At 35.0% G+C, this 13969-nt stretch overlaps 1 protein-coding gene across 5 annotated transcripts in view; it reads right to left on the bottom strand.

Annotated features, from left to right (window-relative positions):
- The window catches only part of STRN3 (striatin 3), a 68283-nt gene that overhangs the window by 37771 nt on the left and 16543 nt on the right, over window positions 1-13969 (bottom strand). For 4 of the 5 annotated variants that reach the window (XM_054197932.1, XM_054197935.1, XM_054197934.1 and 1 more), the window contains exons 2-7: window positions 9817-9920; window positions 4805-4878; window positions 3360-3441; window positions 2886-3065; window positions 2282-2414; window positions 475-616 (exon numbers count right to left, since the gene is read on the bottom strand). In XM_054197932.1, the coding sequence (XP_054053907.1) occupies window positions 475-616; window positions 2282-2414; window positions 2886-3065; window positions 3360-3441; window positions 4805-4878; window positions 9817-9920 (715 nt within the window). The remainder of the gene's footprint in view (window positions 1-474; window positions 617-2281; window positions 2415-2885; window positions 3066-3359; window positions 3442-4804; window positions 4879-9816; window positions 9921-13969) is intronic. The other variant, XM_054197933.1, reaches the window with a different exon arrangement.

Raw genomic sequence — 13969 nt, 5'->3', positions numbered from 1 at the left:
AGCCACATTAGCAATAACATCTAAAAATCTCAGCCAGAAAAACTAAATATACTATTTGCTCATTTTTACAAGTACACCAAAGAAATTCATTTAACTTGAACACAAAAAGTTTAAAGCTTTTGACCAGAAACAAATAGGGGAAAGAAAAAATTAATCCATATTTGAAAGCAAATTTAGTTCAGGTATAAAGACATTCAGAATCCTAGCTGTCTTATTCAAGAAGGAAAACAGACTCCTATTTCAGTTTTGGAATCAAACCCAAAACAAATGTAACTAACTGTATTTGTGGCAACTACAACAGCATATATATATATATATGAAAGTTTCAGCATCCATTACAGTATTATCTAAGCATCAGCATTTGATCATCACAATCATCCACACACCCACACCGTCTTAGCAGGTATTGCAACTCTTATGTACTATCATGAACAACTATTCCTTTATTTCTAAGTGCTTTTGTTAGCATCTTACCCCACTCTGTTCCATCTCCTGAACTTCGAGCTTCTCCAGCTCCTTCACCATCTTCAGCTGTCACTAAAAAATCAAATTCTTTCAAAGCTTCTTCAGTATCGGGGTCATCTGTAAGGTCAGCAGCTAAACCTTCATTACCAATCTGCAAGCAGATAAATATTTTTCTGCATTTGAATCACAAACAGATTTTCTACTCAAATATTTAGGTTAGAAGTGATACAGATTACCCTCGCTGAGTACTTGGTTGCAGGGGAAAACATGAAATGCAGAAAGACACGTAAGAGATAGTCAGATCTAGAGCTGCTTATTGAAAAAAAAAAAAAAAAGAGAGCGCAGTGCAGTCTAGTGATCATTAGGAAATGAAAAGAATACTGACACTAGATTTAGCAACAAAAACAATCCCATACATCCCAGTCTTCATTTTTTATTTAAAACATATAATTTGGAAAATTTTTTTGATTTTCTTGCAATATCAATAGCTCTGCAGAGAAACTTTGCAAACAAACTGTGTTTTCTGATGGTCCAGAAGCCTTTTTTCCTTTTTGCTTTCCAGTTCTACTTCAGTGTTAAGCATAAGCTTGGAAAATACAGTGTTTTCAGAAAAGTGTCTTTTTACTAGTTTTATCACACCTTCACCTTAAACAAAAGAAACATCCCCCTACCAAGGCATCAGTGAAAAGGTTTCTTTCCTTCTGCAGGTAAAGAAAATTTCCACATGGGGTTAGGTTTCTGTGATTTCTATGACAATATTCTTACACTTTTACAGAGAGATAACTTTTACAAAGTAACTATAAATGATCCTTCTACTTTCTATAAAAAACAAGCTTTGTCAAGCATCAAAAAATGAGAGTAGTGTCTTTGTATGTGCTTTACTTAGTAGATAATCTATTTATCAGACTAGCCACTACCTTAGAACAAAAAAGATTCAACCAATTGCTTGATTAATCTATTTACCAGAAGTGCAAGCTAGTACCAAAGGTATGGTGGAAAACCCTTCCTGACAAGTCAAATTGGGAAATTAAGACTTGCATGAAGCTGAGATAATGCTGCTAGCTATTTAACAACACTCAATGCAGCCAGAGGGGTCATCATGCTACAGAGAACTCTACTGAGCAAGAAGTAATAAAACCGTCAGTACAATGTTCATAAATCAACCTCTTCACACAAGGAAACCTCAATAACAGGGAGACTCTTCCAGTACAGGAGAAAAAGAACTAAAAAGGGACAGGTAATATACTCTATCCTATCTAGAAAGCTGCTCACAGGATGCAAAACTAAAGAGAAAAACAAAACAGAACAAAACTTAATTGAACCTTCAACAGAAGGTTACTGGAGACAAGTCTCTGCTAGGCTCTTAACATATTTGGTAAAAAGCTGCATAAAAGGAAGAACTAAACACGTATTTGGCATGAAACTGATTTTTTTTCCCCATTACATAATTTAGTTTCTTCTAAGGGATTGTCCCTACCTTTTCCAAAATTCAAGAAGGACGCACACTCTATTGTGCTAAATTTGCCTCTTAAAGGGACTCAAAGTACGCAGAGAAGCTGAAATGGCCAAATCAGTTATCTCTCTCAGCATTTCATTCACATTTGCTAACAGCTTGGTTGGTTGTTTTCAAGGTAACATGTTAACTAAACCACCAAATTTACCAATTAAGCATCTGCTTACAATCCATTCAGATAATGAAGGTACAACAACAAGCATTTTAATATGACATAGTTATTATCATCTGGGTAGAAAAGATTTCCTTTTAAAAAGGGATTTCAGATCTATATTAAACAAAAATTAAAAAAAAATCTTTTACTTTGTGTTTCTTATTTATCCGGTGCTTTTCTTTTCCTTCTGCAATATCTTCTATCATGTCACTCTCTTCTTCTTCATCACTATCATCTGCATTTTCTAAGAAGTTAAATGTTTCAAGAACATCACCAGAATTCCTACATAAATAAAAACATTAACAGATAATCCGTTTTACTTCCTGAAAAGATTTTAGAAGATTAATCAGATTAAATGCAATTGCTACCTAACAGCTTAAGAGCTTTAAAACTAGCAAAACAACAAGAAATGGTTGTATGAAGAAGTTTCTACAGCTGCCTAATTCCTTATAATAAAAGCACCACTCAACAGAATCTTGCCTTAAAATAACAACTCCAGAGTGGTTATATGACATAAATTCAACTTTAATACACAATGTATTTTCCTGTATATAATATACATATATGTATGTAATATAAATACATAGGTTCCTATGTATAACCAACTTCAGTTAAGTGCATCATGTTTAGTCAGCTAGACTCACAGGTGTTCAGAAACTCTGGAGTTGAAAGTTCAATGTGAACTGACCAGTACAGATCACTGACCAAGTAAAACATACTTAAACTTTATGGATTTCTTATCTCTTCATTTACCTTTTGATTTCCTGTCCCTTTTGTTTCGATGAAGGAGATTCACCCCCATTGAGGATCTGTTCTAAGTTCTTTGTCTCTACTGAACCGTTTGGTTCTGAATTGGAGAGCCCAAGCAAAGACCTTACCCGCTGGGAGCGTACATCCAATATTGTATCTGTATAACCTACTTCCTGAAGATACCTAGATGCATTAAGAGAAGAAAAGGGAAAGCATATTTGAGGGAAAATGAAAGAAATTAGTATTGACTGTTAAAAATTAATGCCACTACTATATCATTTTTGGAAGATAAACTTCATTGCTCTCCATCTCATATGGAAAACTTTACTCTGCTTAAAGCTCAAGACTACGAAGTCCTGAAAAATGAACCACTATTTGCCCGCCTCAATTACTGCGTTTCATAGAGTAAGCATATATACAGCTCCTCACGTTTCAAGGAAAAGTTTGAATACACCAATATTCAACAACGTTACTTACTGTCTTAGTAACTGTCTGCCTTGCTTCCAGGTCAATTGGCTATTTTGAGGTACTGCAGGAACCTCCATATCTTTGGTTTCTTCTGAAAGATACAGTGTCATAGTTGGGTGGGTTTTTTCTCTTTTGTTCTGGTTTTATTTTTTTTGTGTAAAGATCAATTTACTTTTTACAAGACACCAATGAAATTAAAAGCAAATCTTAAAAAAAAGCTTTAAGTTAGATGCAGTCTCACACAGTGTTTTTTAACCAAATTATATTTTTTTCTAATTCTTTGCTGAAGCACCAAGCAAGTACTTTACCAGAATAGAATCAGTTAAAAAATCCTGGTCCCTTACATGCAGAAAAGGAACTAGAAAAATATTTAACTTGTACACAAAAGAAAACCTTGCCCTGATCAACAGAAGTGTTACTACTAAGAAAACAGGCTATATCTCTTTCACAAAGCAGAGATGCTTAGAAAGCAACATGGAAAACACAGTTAAAATAAGAGAAGCAGTGACCTATATCAGCATTTGGAGAAAACAAACATGTCAAGTTTAACACAAATTCCATCAGTTTACTATCAACAATTAAAATCTAGACCCGCTGCTTTTAAACACGTATGAAAAATCCCGTCAAGCAAGAAACATGAACAATGGTGTCTGGTCTCAACCGGATATAAAAGTACCCAAAATGTGGCACTTCTAAAGCAGAAAACAAACAAAAAAAAGATGAGAAAAGGGGAAGAAAAAATAAAAATCTGTAGACTATAATTTTAAGGCACATTACACAAATACAGGCAAACAGTGCAACTTCCCGAAGATGTATATTTCAAGAGAAGCCACGTGCAATTCTGCTTATTAAACAGTCCAATGTTGTTATGAAAAACGCTTTCGTTTATCTGCAATATTGTGAAGAGCAAAACTTATTATGAACTTTATATGTAAACTGCAAAATTGGATGCATTCCAGAGTACCAATAAGGATAGCCTAATTTTTCTCTTAGGACTTTTTTCCTTGATTTAAGATAAAAACAGAAGCCAATGCAGAACATTTTTTTTCCCCTCATTCCTTAAAAACAAGCATCCTATAAAAGCACTGATAAACAACAGTATTTCTTCTGTTTATTCTGCATTTAAGCTTTCCTTCTGGATGGATGGCACAATGGCAAAAATTATTAAATCCTTCAAGAAGTGGTAGTATAAGAAATAATGAGCAGTAGTGACTAAATAAGGAATTGTGTAACTTTATTTAGAGCTTTCTTTGACATTCAGAGCTCTTTCAAAAAGGAACGGTTAATTAATTTTTATTTTCAAGCCTTTACCAAACATTTCCTAGATAACTTCTCTATAACACACCTAAGGGAGGGTGAGAGGAAGAACGAACGGTGCAATAAACTGAACAGAGCGAATTTAGAACAGTGTATAAACAAGTTATACTAGAACAGGGTATGGTAAAAAAAGTTACCTGATTCAAAAGTTGGCATTTTCAAGTCACCTTGGTTCAATTCTGTGCCATATTTTAATTTATGATATTTTGCCCTGGAAAAGCACGCAAACATTTAACAAATTAGCATACAATGTTTTTATCAACTCAAATGGCAATAGTAGAATGTTTTAAAACAACCATACTAACACAATACAATTTATCCAATTAAAACTGTCATGGTGATTATTGCATCATACTTATTTCCAGACTTTCAATAACACAGTTTTGACATAACTTTCTTACAATTATTCACAATTATCAAATAACTTACAGATGAGAATTTAGTATGTTCTCCAAGAATGTGGGGTTTTTTTTCACGTGTTAACTACTATGTGTTAACACAGGCTCTCTTGGGTACTAAGAGAGCCTTTCAAAAACCAGCAGGTTCAACTGTTTAGCAGAGATTATTTTTTTAGTTGTAGCACTGTCATAGCTAGCCAAACACACTACGACGAATGAACCTGACATTTGGGATTCCTGACTATTTGTCACCATCAATTTCTGCTTCAATTTCTCTCCTGCATGATCTTTCCCTCTGAAGAGCCACATTAGAGCGCTAGATTTCCCCATCACATGTATTCTCGTACCAGTTTTCTCTTCTTCATTGACTGGCAGCTTAGCTTCTAATTCCTACTCAGTCCACCTATGCAAACATGCCTCATTCTTTCCCATCTCCCGATCTCTGATCCCCTAACCTCTCCTTCTCCATCACTTTTTTCTCTTTTCTTATTCTGTGCCTAAGTTGCCTATCAAATGTCTTCAGCTCCCTTTACCTCCAGGATATCACACGAGCTACCTACACTTATGTCCTGGAATTCTCTAACTTTATCCTAGACCTTTTACAGTTTAACTTTTGCCTCATAGATCCTCTGCAAAAGATACTCAAAATCTCAGGGAAAAGAGTTCTAGATGTACTGCAGTAGAGCCAAGGTGAAAGATCTCTGTAAAAAAGTTAGAAGCCATATTTTTAAGAAGTCTCTGCAAAATACAGCTGTCTTAATTCTAAATTAAACATTTGACAAAAGTTTTCAGAGTAACTGAACCATATCTAGCTCCCATCAACTTTAAAGACTACTCTCAAACTTGAATCTTCTCAAGAAAAGATTCATAATGGAACACTTGCTGGACAAAACAAAGGATTTCCAACAAATCTTCATCTCAAGCAGCTGAGCCACTGCTGAAAGTTTCTCCATACTGGAGGTATAAGTTAATCTCAAATACTGCCTGATATACTTGATAGTATAGAAGATTTTCTTCTGAATTATGGAAGTTTCTGCTAAAGTTGCAATTAGGAACAGACTCATTAACAAACTATCAGTAGATGGCACTATTGACCCTTTACAGCAAGATAAAATCCTGCATTTCATAGCAATTATGTTGGAATTAAAAAGTTGTAAGGCTCCTGAAGGCTAGGTATTTGTCTGACCTGAATCTGACTAACTGTCAATTACACAAAATCATATTTTTTTAATTATTTGTGAATATGTTCATATTTCAACCATGCACTAGTAAGGCTCTCTACCCTAGGTGCTGTCTTTAAACTGTGAGACCAAGCTTTGCAGATAAAAGTGGACATGCTATGTCCTATAAAAAACTGTACATTTGGGGGTAAAAAAAAAAAACCAAGCAACCACCAACAAAACAGCAATCAAAATGAAAATAATTAAGAAATTTTGAAGTTAAATAAAGCTGACCAAATGTCTTGGCTCAATTCGTAAGTTAAGCTAATAATACACTGCAATTAAAAAGCCAACCTAAATTTATTTGTTCAATTCAGAGTTGTGGTAAATACTATTCAGGGGCTACAATTTCAAAACATTAATTAAAATTCTCCTTTAATTGATCATTATAGAAGATAATGATGTATCTGATCTAAAATTATACCAATGACTACCCACTGCAAATAAACCAAAATATTGCTGCATGTAAAGAGATCAGTTATGCCTTTCACATCACATCTGATGCGCAATTTTACAGTAAGAAATGGATTTTAAATCTCAATAAACTATATATTTGCACATGTATTCCTCTACGTATTGTCACACAAACAAGGATAATTATTACACATCTTAAAAATCACTTCACTAATAAGCTTCCGTGTTGTTGATAAGTCAGTGACATTACTCCCTCACACCACACACTAACTGAATTCCATGAGAGGCATCTTTTGAATCCTTCAGAGTATTGAGTTGCTATTTTTCTAAGGCCAGTTTTCCATGAGTGAACAAGTAAGATAAGGAGAAACAATATCCTAAACTGATTTAACTGCTTGCTGCTATTTAACTGTTGAATCCTACTACTCAGTTGCAAGGATATAAGCCAGCTGCAGTCCAAATACCATGAAGTCAAAATACAGACATAGTTTTATGATCTCAGCAAGCTTTATTAACTTAAGCACAGTGCTATACTCATGAAGCTTGGAACGGAGTGGTTCAGAGTAGACAAGAGAAGTCTAGCTGTGTCTGCAAATCACTGTAAAGGAATATCCACTAGCTACAAACAAAAAAATCTCACACATGTAACTACTTAAGGCCTAATTTTATTACAAAATTTATACAGAACTACCAAAATATTTAAGGACATTAAAATAATAAACAACATTTTACTTCTCTAAAGCATTATCATACCTGTTGCACATCTACCTAATTACTAGAAATGTCAAACTATTTTGTAACTACTACTTAATCTTACACACTGGTGCCCTTTTTCTGAAAAATCACAACAGTCATCACTGGCGAAATGCGTTTGTTTCTAACGCCCAGAATCTGGTATTTCACAGCATGAAACTTTTTGACAGCATCAGGGAGTTAGCAACAGAGGAGGAGAAAAGGGGAAAGGGGGGGGGAAATCAGCTACAACACTGAAAATTGTTGTCACCAATTTTCAGATCTAAAATTCTTGGAATTTATTTTGCTTTGGGGCCGATTTCATTAGTTGTGATTCTTCACTTGGAGGAACAATAGCAAAAAAAATATCATCTACTATCCTGAACTTTTCATTGAGTGCAACAACCAAGAAACTGACATACTATCATTCTTGGATGATTCACTGACAAGTCAGTACCTGCTCGCTTTCCTTACTCAATCCATCATACTTCTGCAATTAGATCCCTTCAAACTACTAGGCATTTAAAACAAATAAACAAAAAAAACAACCAGAAAGCTTCCTCATTGCCTCCCACACATTCACCAATCAGGCCCAGAGTTTCAGTTCCTGTTTTTAGCAACCTTCATGACAATTCTGGCTGGGACTTAAGCAAGGATCTTCCTCTTGAAAAGTATGCAGTGTTGGCTCATACCCACTAGCTGCAAGTACTGAAGCAAACTGTATGTTTCTGCTGTTCTGCTTCTGGTGTACATATGATTACCAGTTTCTTGCCCATCAGATGAATTTTGGAATTTCATGGGAGGTCAAACTATAACGGCAGCTGCATTTCAGGGGAAAGCAGGAATGAGGTTTCACCAATGCCATTCACCTTCAAATTCTGCATTCTGTTATATGTCGTCTTCACACTCCAGCTGTAATTAACTGCCTCTGGTTTATCCCAATAAGTAGGTAATCCTCACAGCCTTATGGTGTGCATTTGCAGAAAGTCTCTATGTGCAGCACACAGTTTATTATTGCCAAGATAACCAAAATGTTTTCCTTCAACTTCAAAAGCTTATGCCCAAGACACTTGGGTATGCCATAACAGCACATTATTCCTTTGATACGTTCAATGTTCTTTAAAGGAAGAGTACATACAACCCAACGCTTTGCAGACTTTTCATCTGCCTTGAATCCAGAGTGACTTGTGCATTACCTGTATGATATAACAATGTAACTTTTAGTCTCACACTGGCTGGAAACCCTGAGTTACTTGCCATTTTGAGGACAGGACTGAATGAAGAAACAGATTCTTTCTGCCTATTACTTCACCAGAAAACACATGATGTGCCAATACAGCTTTCTGTACGAACATACACTGTTTTCTTTATACTGGACACTTCACACAAAGGTATGCAGCCATCCTTGCCAAAACATAAGTTATTTCTGTACTAGTCACTTACTCATAGTACTAATTCACAATGTAAAATACATTTAGACATACTTACTCTCAGACAACTGACTTTAAAATGTCCAGGTGAAGCCTCACTACACTTTGCCACAAAATTTTAAGTTTACTTTAGTAGAAATGTTCCCTTCAAATCAAAATAAATAAAAGTTATCTATTTTGTTGTCTGATCCTCAAGATGTTTACACACTGTTGGATTCAGCTACTTTATAAGAGCAAGATAAAATTTAATGTAAGAATTGAGTCAACTGCTGAAAGTATAGGCACATGGTGAGATTATTTTCCTAATGTTTTTGCAAAACTAACTGCTAATTTTGGCCAAATGAAATAGCCAGGCAGCAGAAGAGCATGTAGGTCTGAAGGACATTAGCCTGCATGGAGTGAATGGAATTTTAATTTTTAAAGCAATGAATTAACGCTACAGAAAATGCACCAACTAAGACTAGAAATTCTAGCATCTACTACATGAAAAAACAATACTTCAGACCTTAATACTAACTTTTAAAGGATTCTGTTCTGCCACAAAATAGTTTTCATCATGCAACACAAACAAAATAGTTGTAAGGAATCAAGGGAACAATATTTTTCCCTCTCAAGTTTAATACCACTGAAGAGCAGGTAAAGGAACATAATAAGGTATGAATGTTTTTGGAACATTTATTATTAATTAGTATACCATTACTCTAAATCAGAAAACTGCCCAATTTGAATTTTCCGTGTTTAAGTCCAAACAATTTGAAAATTATGCAATTTTTTATTATAGCAGACACTAAAGTTTATCAGAAAACATAGCGTAAAGATGACCAACCATAAAGACAGGTTACATAAAGCACCTCTATAATCATCTAGTAAAGACAGTTTACATAACATGATGGAACTCTTTTTAGTCTGTAAAGTCTTACAGGTCAGATAAAAGTTGAACAATTTGTATACCTACCTTTCTTGTTTTAATGCATATTCTAACATTTTTATTCTTCTCACTAAATCTTTCTTCAAATTTTCTTGACCCTTTCTTTCCCCTTGTAAAAATGCTATCCGAGCCTGAAAACACAAAAAAAAAAGAAAGAAAACGGATTTTATTCCATTCTGTTCCTAAAACAAAGCAATGAAGTCTGGCTCAGAAGTGGTGGGGGGTGGAAGGGCTAGAAACTGTTTTGCATTAATCACTTCCGTCAGTTATTAACAACAAAAATATTTCTGCCTTAGAGACTGAGTATTATTTTCAGTTCATAATTCTTGGGGGGTTTGCCCTGAAATATAGGTATTAAAGTTAGTATAGTAACTCTAAAAGAAGTCACAAACAATAATCATATGAAACATTTTTATATGAGCACATTTTTGTCCTTATGGCACGTTATGATAAATTGTATTATAGATTTTCTTCTAAACCCAAAGCCATATTAAAATAGGTACACAGCATACTTTTACGCAATGTAGTTTTTAAAGACACTACATTGAACAGATAAGAAATGGATACATGAATTCAAATACAGAATTTACAAATCCATTACACAGGACAGAACTATATTTTCTGGATTCACATTTTTCTTACTACTGAAGACAGCTGAAGGTTAGACTATCACAGGAGAACTGGTTTTAGTGTTCTGTTGTATACGGATAAAAATAACATGCGTTTTTTTAAAACCATCAATCATACTACCCACCTAACTCACAAAGAAGCAAGGAAGCTTCCTACTTGCCTAACCTAGTAGATAGTTTGTATGTTCCACTGAATTAATTTGTTATCTCAACTAGTGCAAAAGGTCTAGTGGAAAACTTTGAAGTAATTGAAAAATAAAGGTAGTAAGTTTGTTGCGAAAAAAAGTAGTCTCTTTGCTACAAAGTGAAAGGGCTTGTATTTTGTCTTTGCAAGCCAAAAATCACAGGGAAGACAAGGGAATTTGCAGATGTGAATACAAAATTTCAACACTTAACTGTATTACTGGATTGTCCATCATTACAGGAAGGCACAAACTCATTTGTCCTCATTATGACTTTAAATAGACTGAAGTCACTGGGCAGCTAATTCAAGACAAGATTCAATATAAAATTTTCTTGGAAGAGGGATTAAAAAAATAGAATAAGGGGAGTAACATAGGGACCACATTGCTCTACAGAGCTTAAGATCAACACCACAATTTTATTATTAAAGGAGGCACAATTAAAAAAAAAAAAAAGCAGAGCTATAATCGGCACCCAATCTATCCTTGAAGATTTTTTTTAAAGAGAGTGGTTGTACATTTTCATTCCTCTCAGTGGTTAGAGCCTGAAACAATCTAACCAAGAGGACAGCATTCTTGCATTGCTCCTTTCTCAAGACTAAGTAATATCACCATATAAAACTTCCTACATCATCCCTTATGCTCAATGGTAAACCAATAAAATGTGTTATTTTACCTTGCATTAGCTAACTAATAATTTAATCAATTAAAATTTAAAACCTGGTGAGAACAAGGCAGTTATGAGTATTTCAGTTAAAAGTCTGTCATGAAAGCACTCTCGACTAACCGCTGCCACTTGGTGAGAAAGAATAATGCCCTAAGGAATGCATGATAATAGAGAAGAAAAAAAAATATAAACTTTGTAATGATTGCACAGATATTTCAAGAAAAAAGGTAGAGAACAAAATCCAGAATAAGCTATTTTAAACAGTGGGGTCCCGATGAAAGGGGATGGAGGGAGCTGAGCAAACACAGCAACTATACTCAACTGCAATTATGTCACTTAGATTCTAAGAAATACGATAAAACTGATCAATAGAAAGTTAAAAGCCTTCTGAAGAAAAATACATTTATACATAATTTGCACTCCTCTAATATCTAAGGCAGCAAATGACCGGACAATTTCACAAGCCCAATTTGTAATCCCAATTATCACTAGTCAAGGATAAGGCAACAAAAGCTTTGAAGTAAACAATGTCCTTATGCATATATACAAAAGATGTACACATATATACAGAAAATAATTACAAAAATAGGGTTTTTTTTAAAGAAGTAGTATGCTACACATGTATATGCGCAATACCATACTTCAAACCCTTGGAAGCAGGTTTTTTACAATAATAAAACCAGAACTAAATACTTTGATAATTATCATCTAAGGAAGGTTATGAAAGCTCTTATGCTCTTTGACTTGAAAGCAGTTCTCAACTCTTTCCAAAACTCAGGTCTTCTGTAAGCGATGGTCCTCTCCCCTTCTATTAGTCTTCTTTCATTGTCCAGCACCCTTTTATAACTATTTGATAAATCCTGGGCCTTAATTCATCCTGTTTGCTGATAGTGGAGAGGAAAATAAGACAGCTGTGATCATACACCGAGGAAGGCATTTGCCTCACAAATGCTTGCAGACAAACTATTTTCCTTCTTCTATTGGAAATAATTCTGGAGTACTTGGCCAAGCAGACTCAAGCCTCCATATTTACTAGGTGTTGCCTAGATCTCATACTTTTCAACCAGACAGCTTAATGAGCTAAGCGATCTTGAGAATCAATATACTACAGCAATAATGTTACTAAAAAAAAAAAAAGCAAAACCCAAAAATCCACCCTACAAAAAAAGCCCTTCTTTTGGCATGAGTTTGTGTAATTGCTTGTATACACATAGAACTGACATGAGGGATTTTTTTTTTTCTTCTTTCTTTTCTCCATTGTAACCATCACATGGCTAAAACTTCACAGAAGTTATCTACGCAGAAGTTAAGAGCTTGATCTTTAGAAATATGGAAAATCAATTTAGACTTTAGGAACACTTAGTCAGCAAGACCCTCAGTACAAAACCAAGAATAAGATCATTGCAGATTTGCTGTATAAACTACATTAAACAACTTGCTTCCGTAAGTCTTGAACTGAGAAGTGAGGGGTGTCAAAACTATCACTTGACATATTGCAGGACTATGAGCCCTAAGAATTAACACACAGTTCCCCAACACCGACTCTTCTGGAAAAGCAGTAAATCTCAGGTTTGATAAAAACAGATAAAGTACACAGATCAGTCTCCTTCAGGGTTGTTGTACTAACTCAGGTTCCATGCACAATGATAAACACTTAAGAAATGCTCTCTACTTAATACAGCTTTCTCAATCCTTAGATATTCCTTTCCTTTGAAACAATTCTCGGGAGAGATAAATTCAATACGATTTATAACTACACTGTTACTAAAAAAATGACTGGCACTAAAACTGGGAAACAAAACGGCACAGAACAATTTGGTACTCACCTTCCCTCCCTCCCAGTTACAACAGAATGCTTTCCATTGTCTTAAACCAATTTGTAAGTCCCCAGGCTGATACTAAGAAGGGCAATCCTCCTCCTCCTCCTATTTCTGTTCCCTCTACTGTGCTGACTTAGCTGCTTCTGCTGACACACATTAAGTCTACTGAGGAAATCATTCTATTTATTTTTTACTCAGTTCTGAATTACATCAGTTTCCTGATCCTACTCTGGATAGCCATGGGAGTACTTAGGCTGGCACAAGGGATGCAAAACAGGATACCAAAGTAACAGTTCCTTTCAGTGACAAGATGGTCTTAGATCAGCCTGAACTGACCATGATACCATAACCTGCATGTCCAGGGCACAAGAGCTGCAAAAATAAGAGTAGAGAGACTATGAAAGTCAAAGACAAACCCTAACTCTTTTTAATTACGAATTCAATCAAAATATTTTTAAAAGTGTATCAACGAGACCATTTCTTAAGGGGGAGAAAACATGTTATTTTACAGAATATGTATAAAACACTAGTTCTGTAAGCACTCTCATGGCTTTAAAAAAATCCAGCAAAATTCAGTTGTGTAAGATTCTCTTAGAACATTTTTCCCCACAGACAGGGCCACGCTTCAGATTTTTCAAACAAGCTTGACCAGGAGCCTCTTTTCTAGGGCAGATTCCTCCTCTTCTACCAGCCTGTCCACTTTCATATTTATAGTATTTTCATGGATCTCTGAGATCCACGATTATTCTACAAAATTCAGTGACACTCAGTAACTTCAGGCTCCCTCTACACCTTGGCCCTCAGCTGTAAGTAAGAGTACCACCACATGAACTTGCCCAGTTTTATTATGAAAGTGAATTCAGGGAGCTCTGAGAAGCAGTT

Source organism: Rissa tridactyla, chromosome 4, assembly GCF_028500815.1.
Source record: "Rissa tridactyla isolate bRisTri1 chromosome 4, bRisTri1.patW.cur.20221130, whole genome shotgun sequence".
Lineage (NCBI taxonomy): Eukaryota > Metazoa > Chordata > Aves > Charadriiformes > Laridae > Rissa > Rissa tridactyla.
The sequence above is the reverse complement of the archived record's forward strand: the minus strand, read 5'-3'. Positions and strand labels throughout refer to the sequence as shown.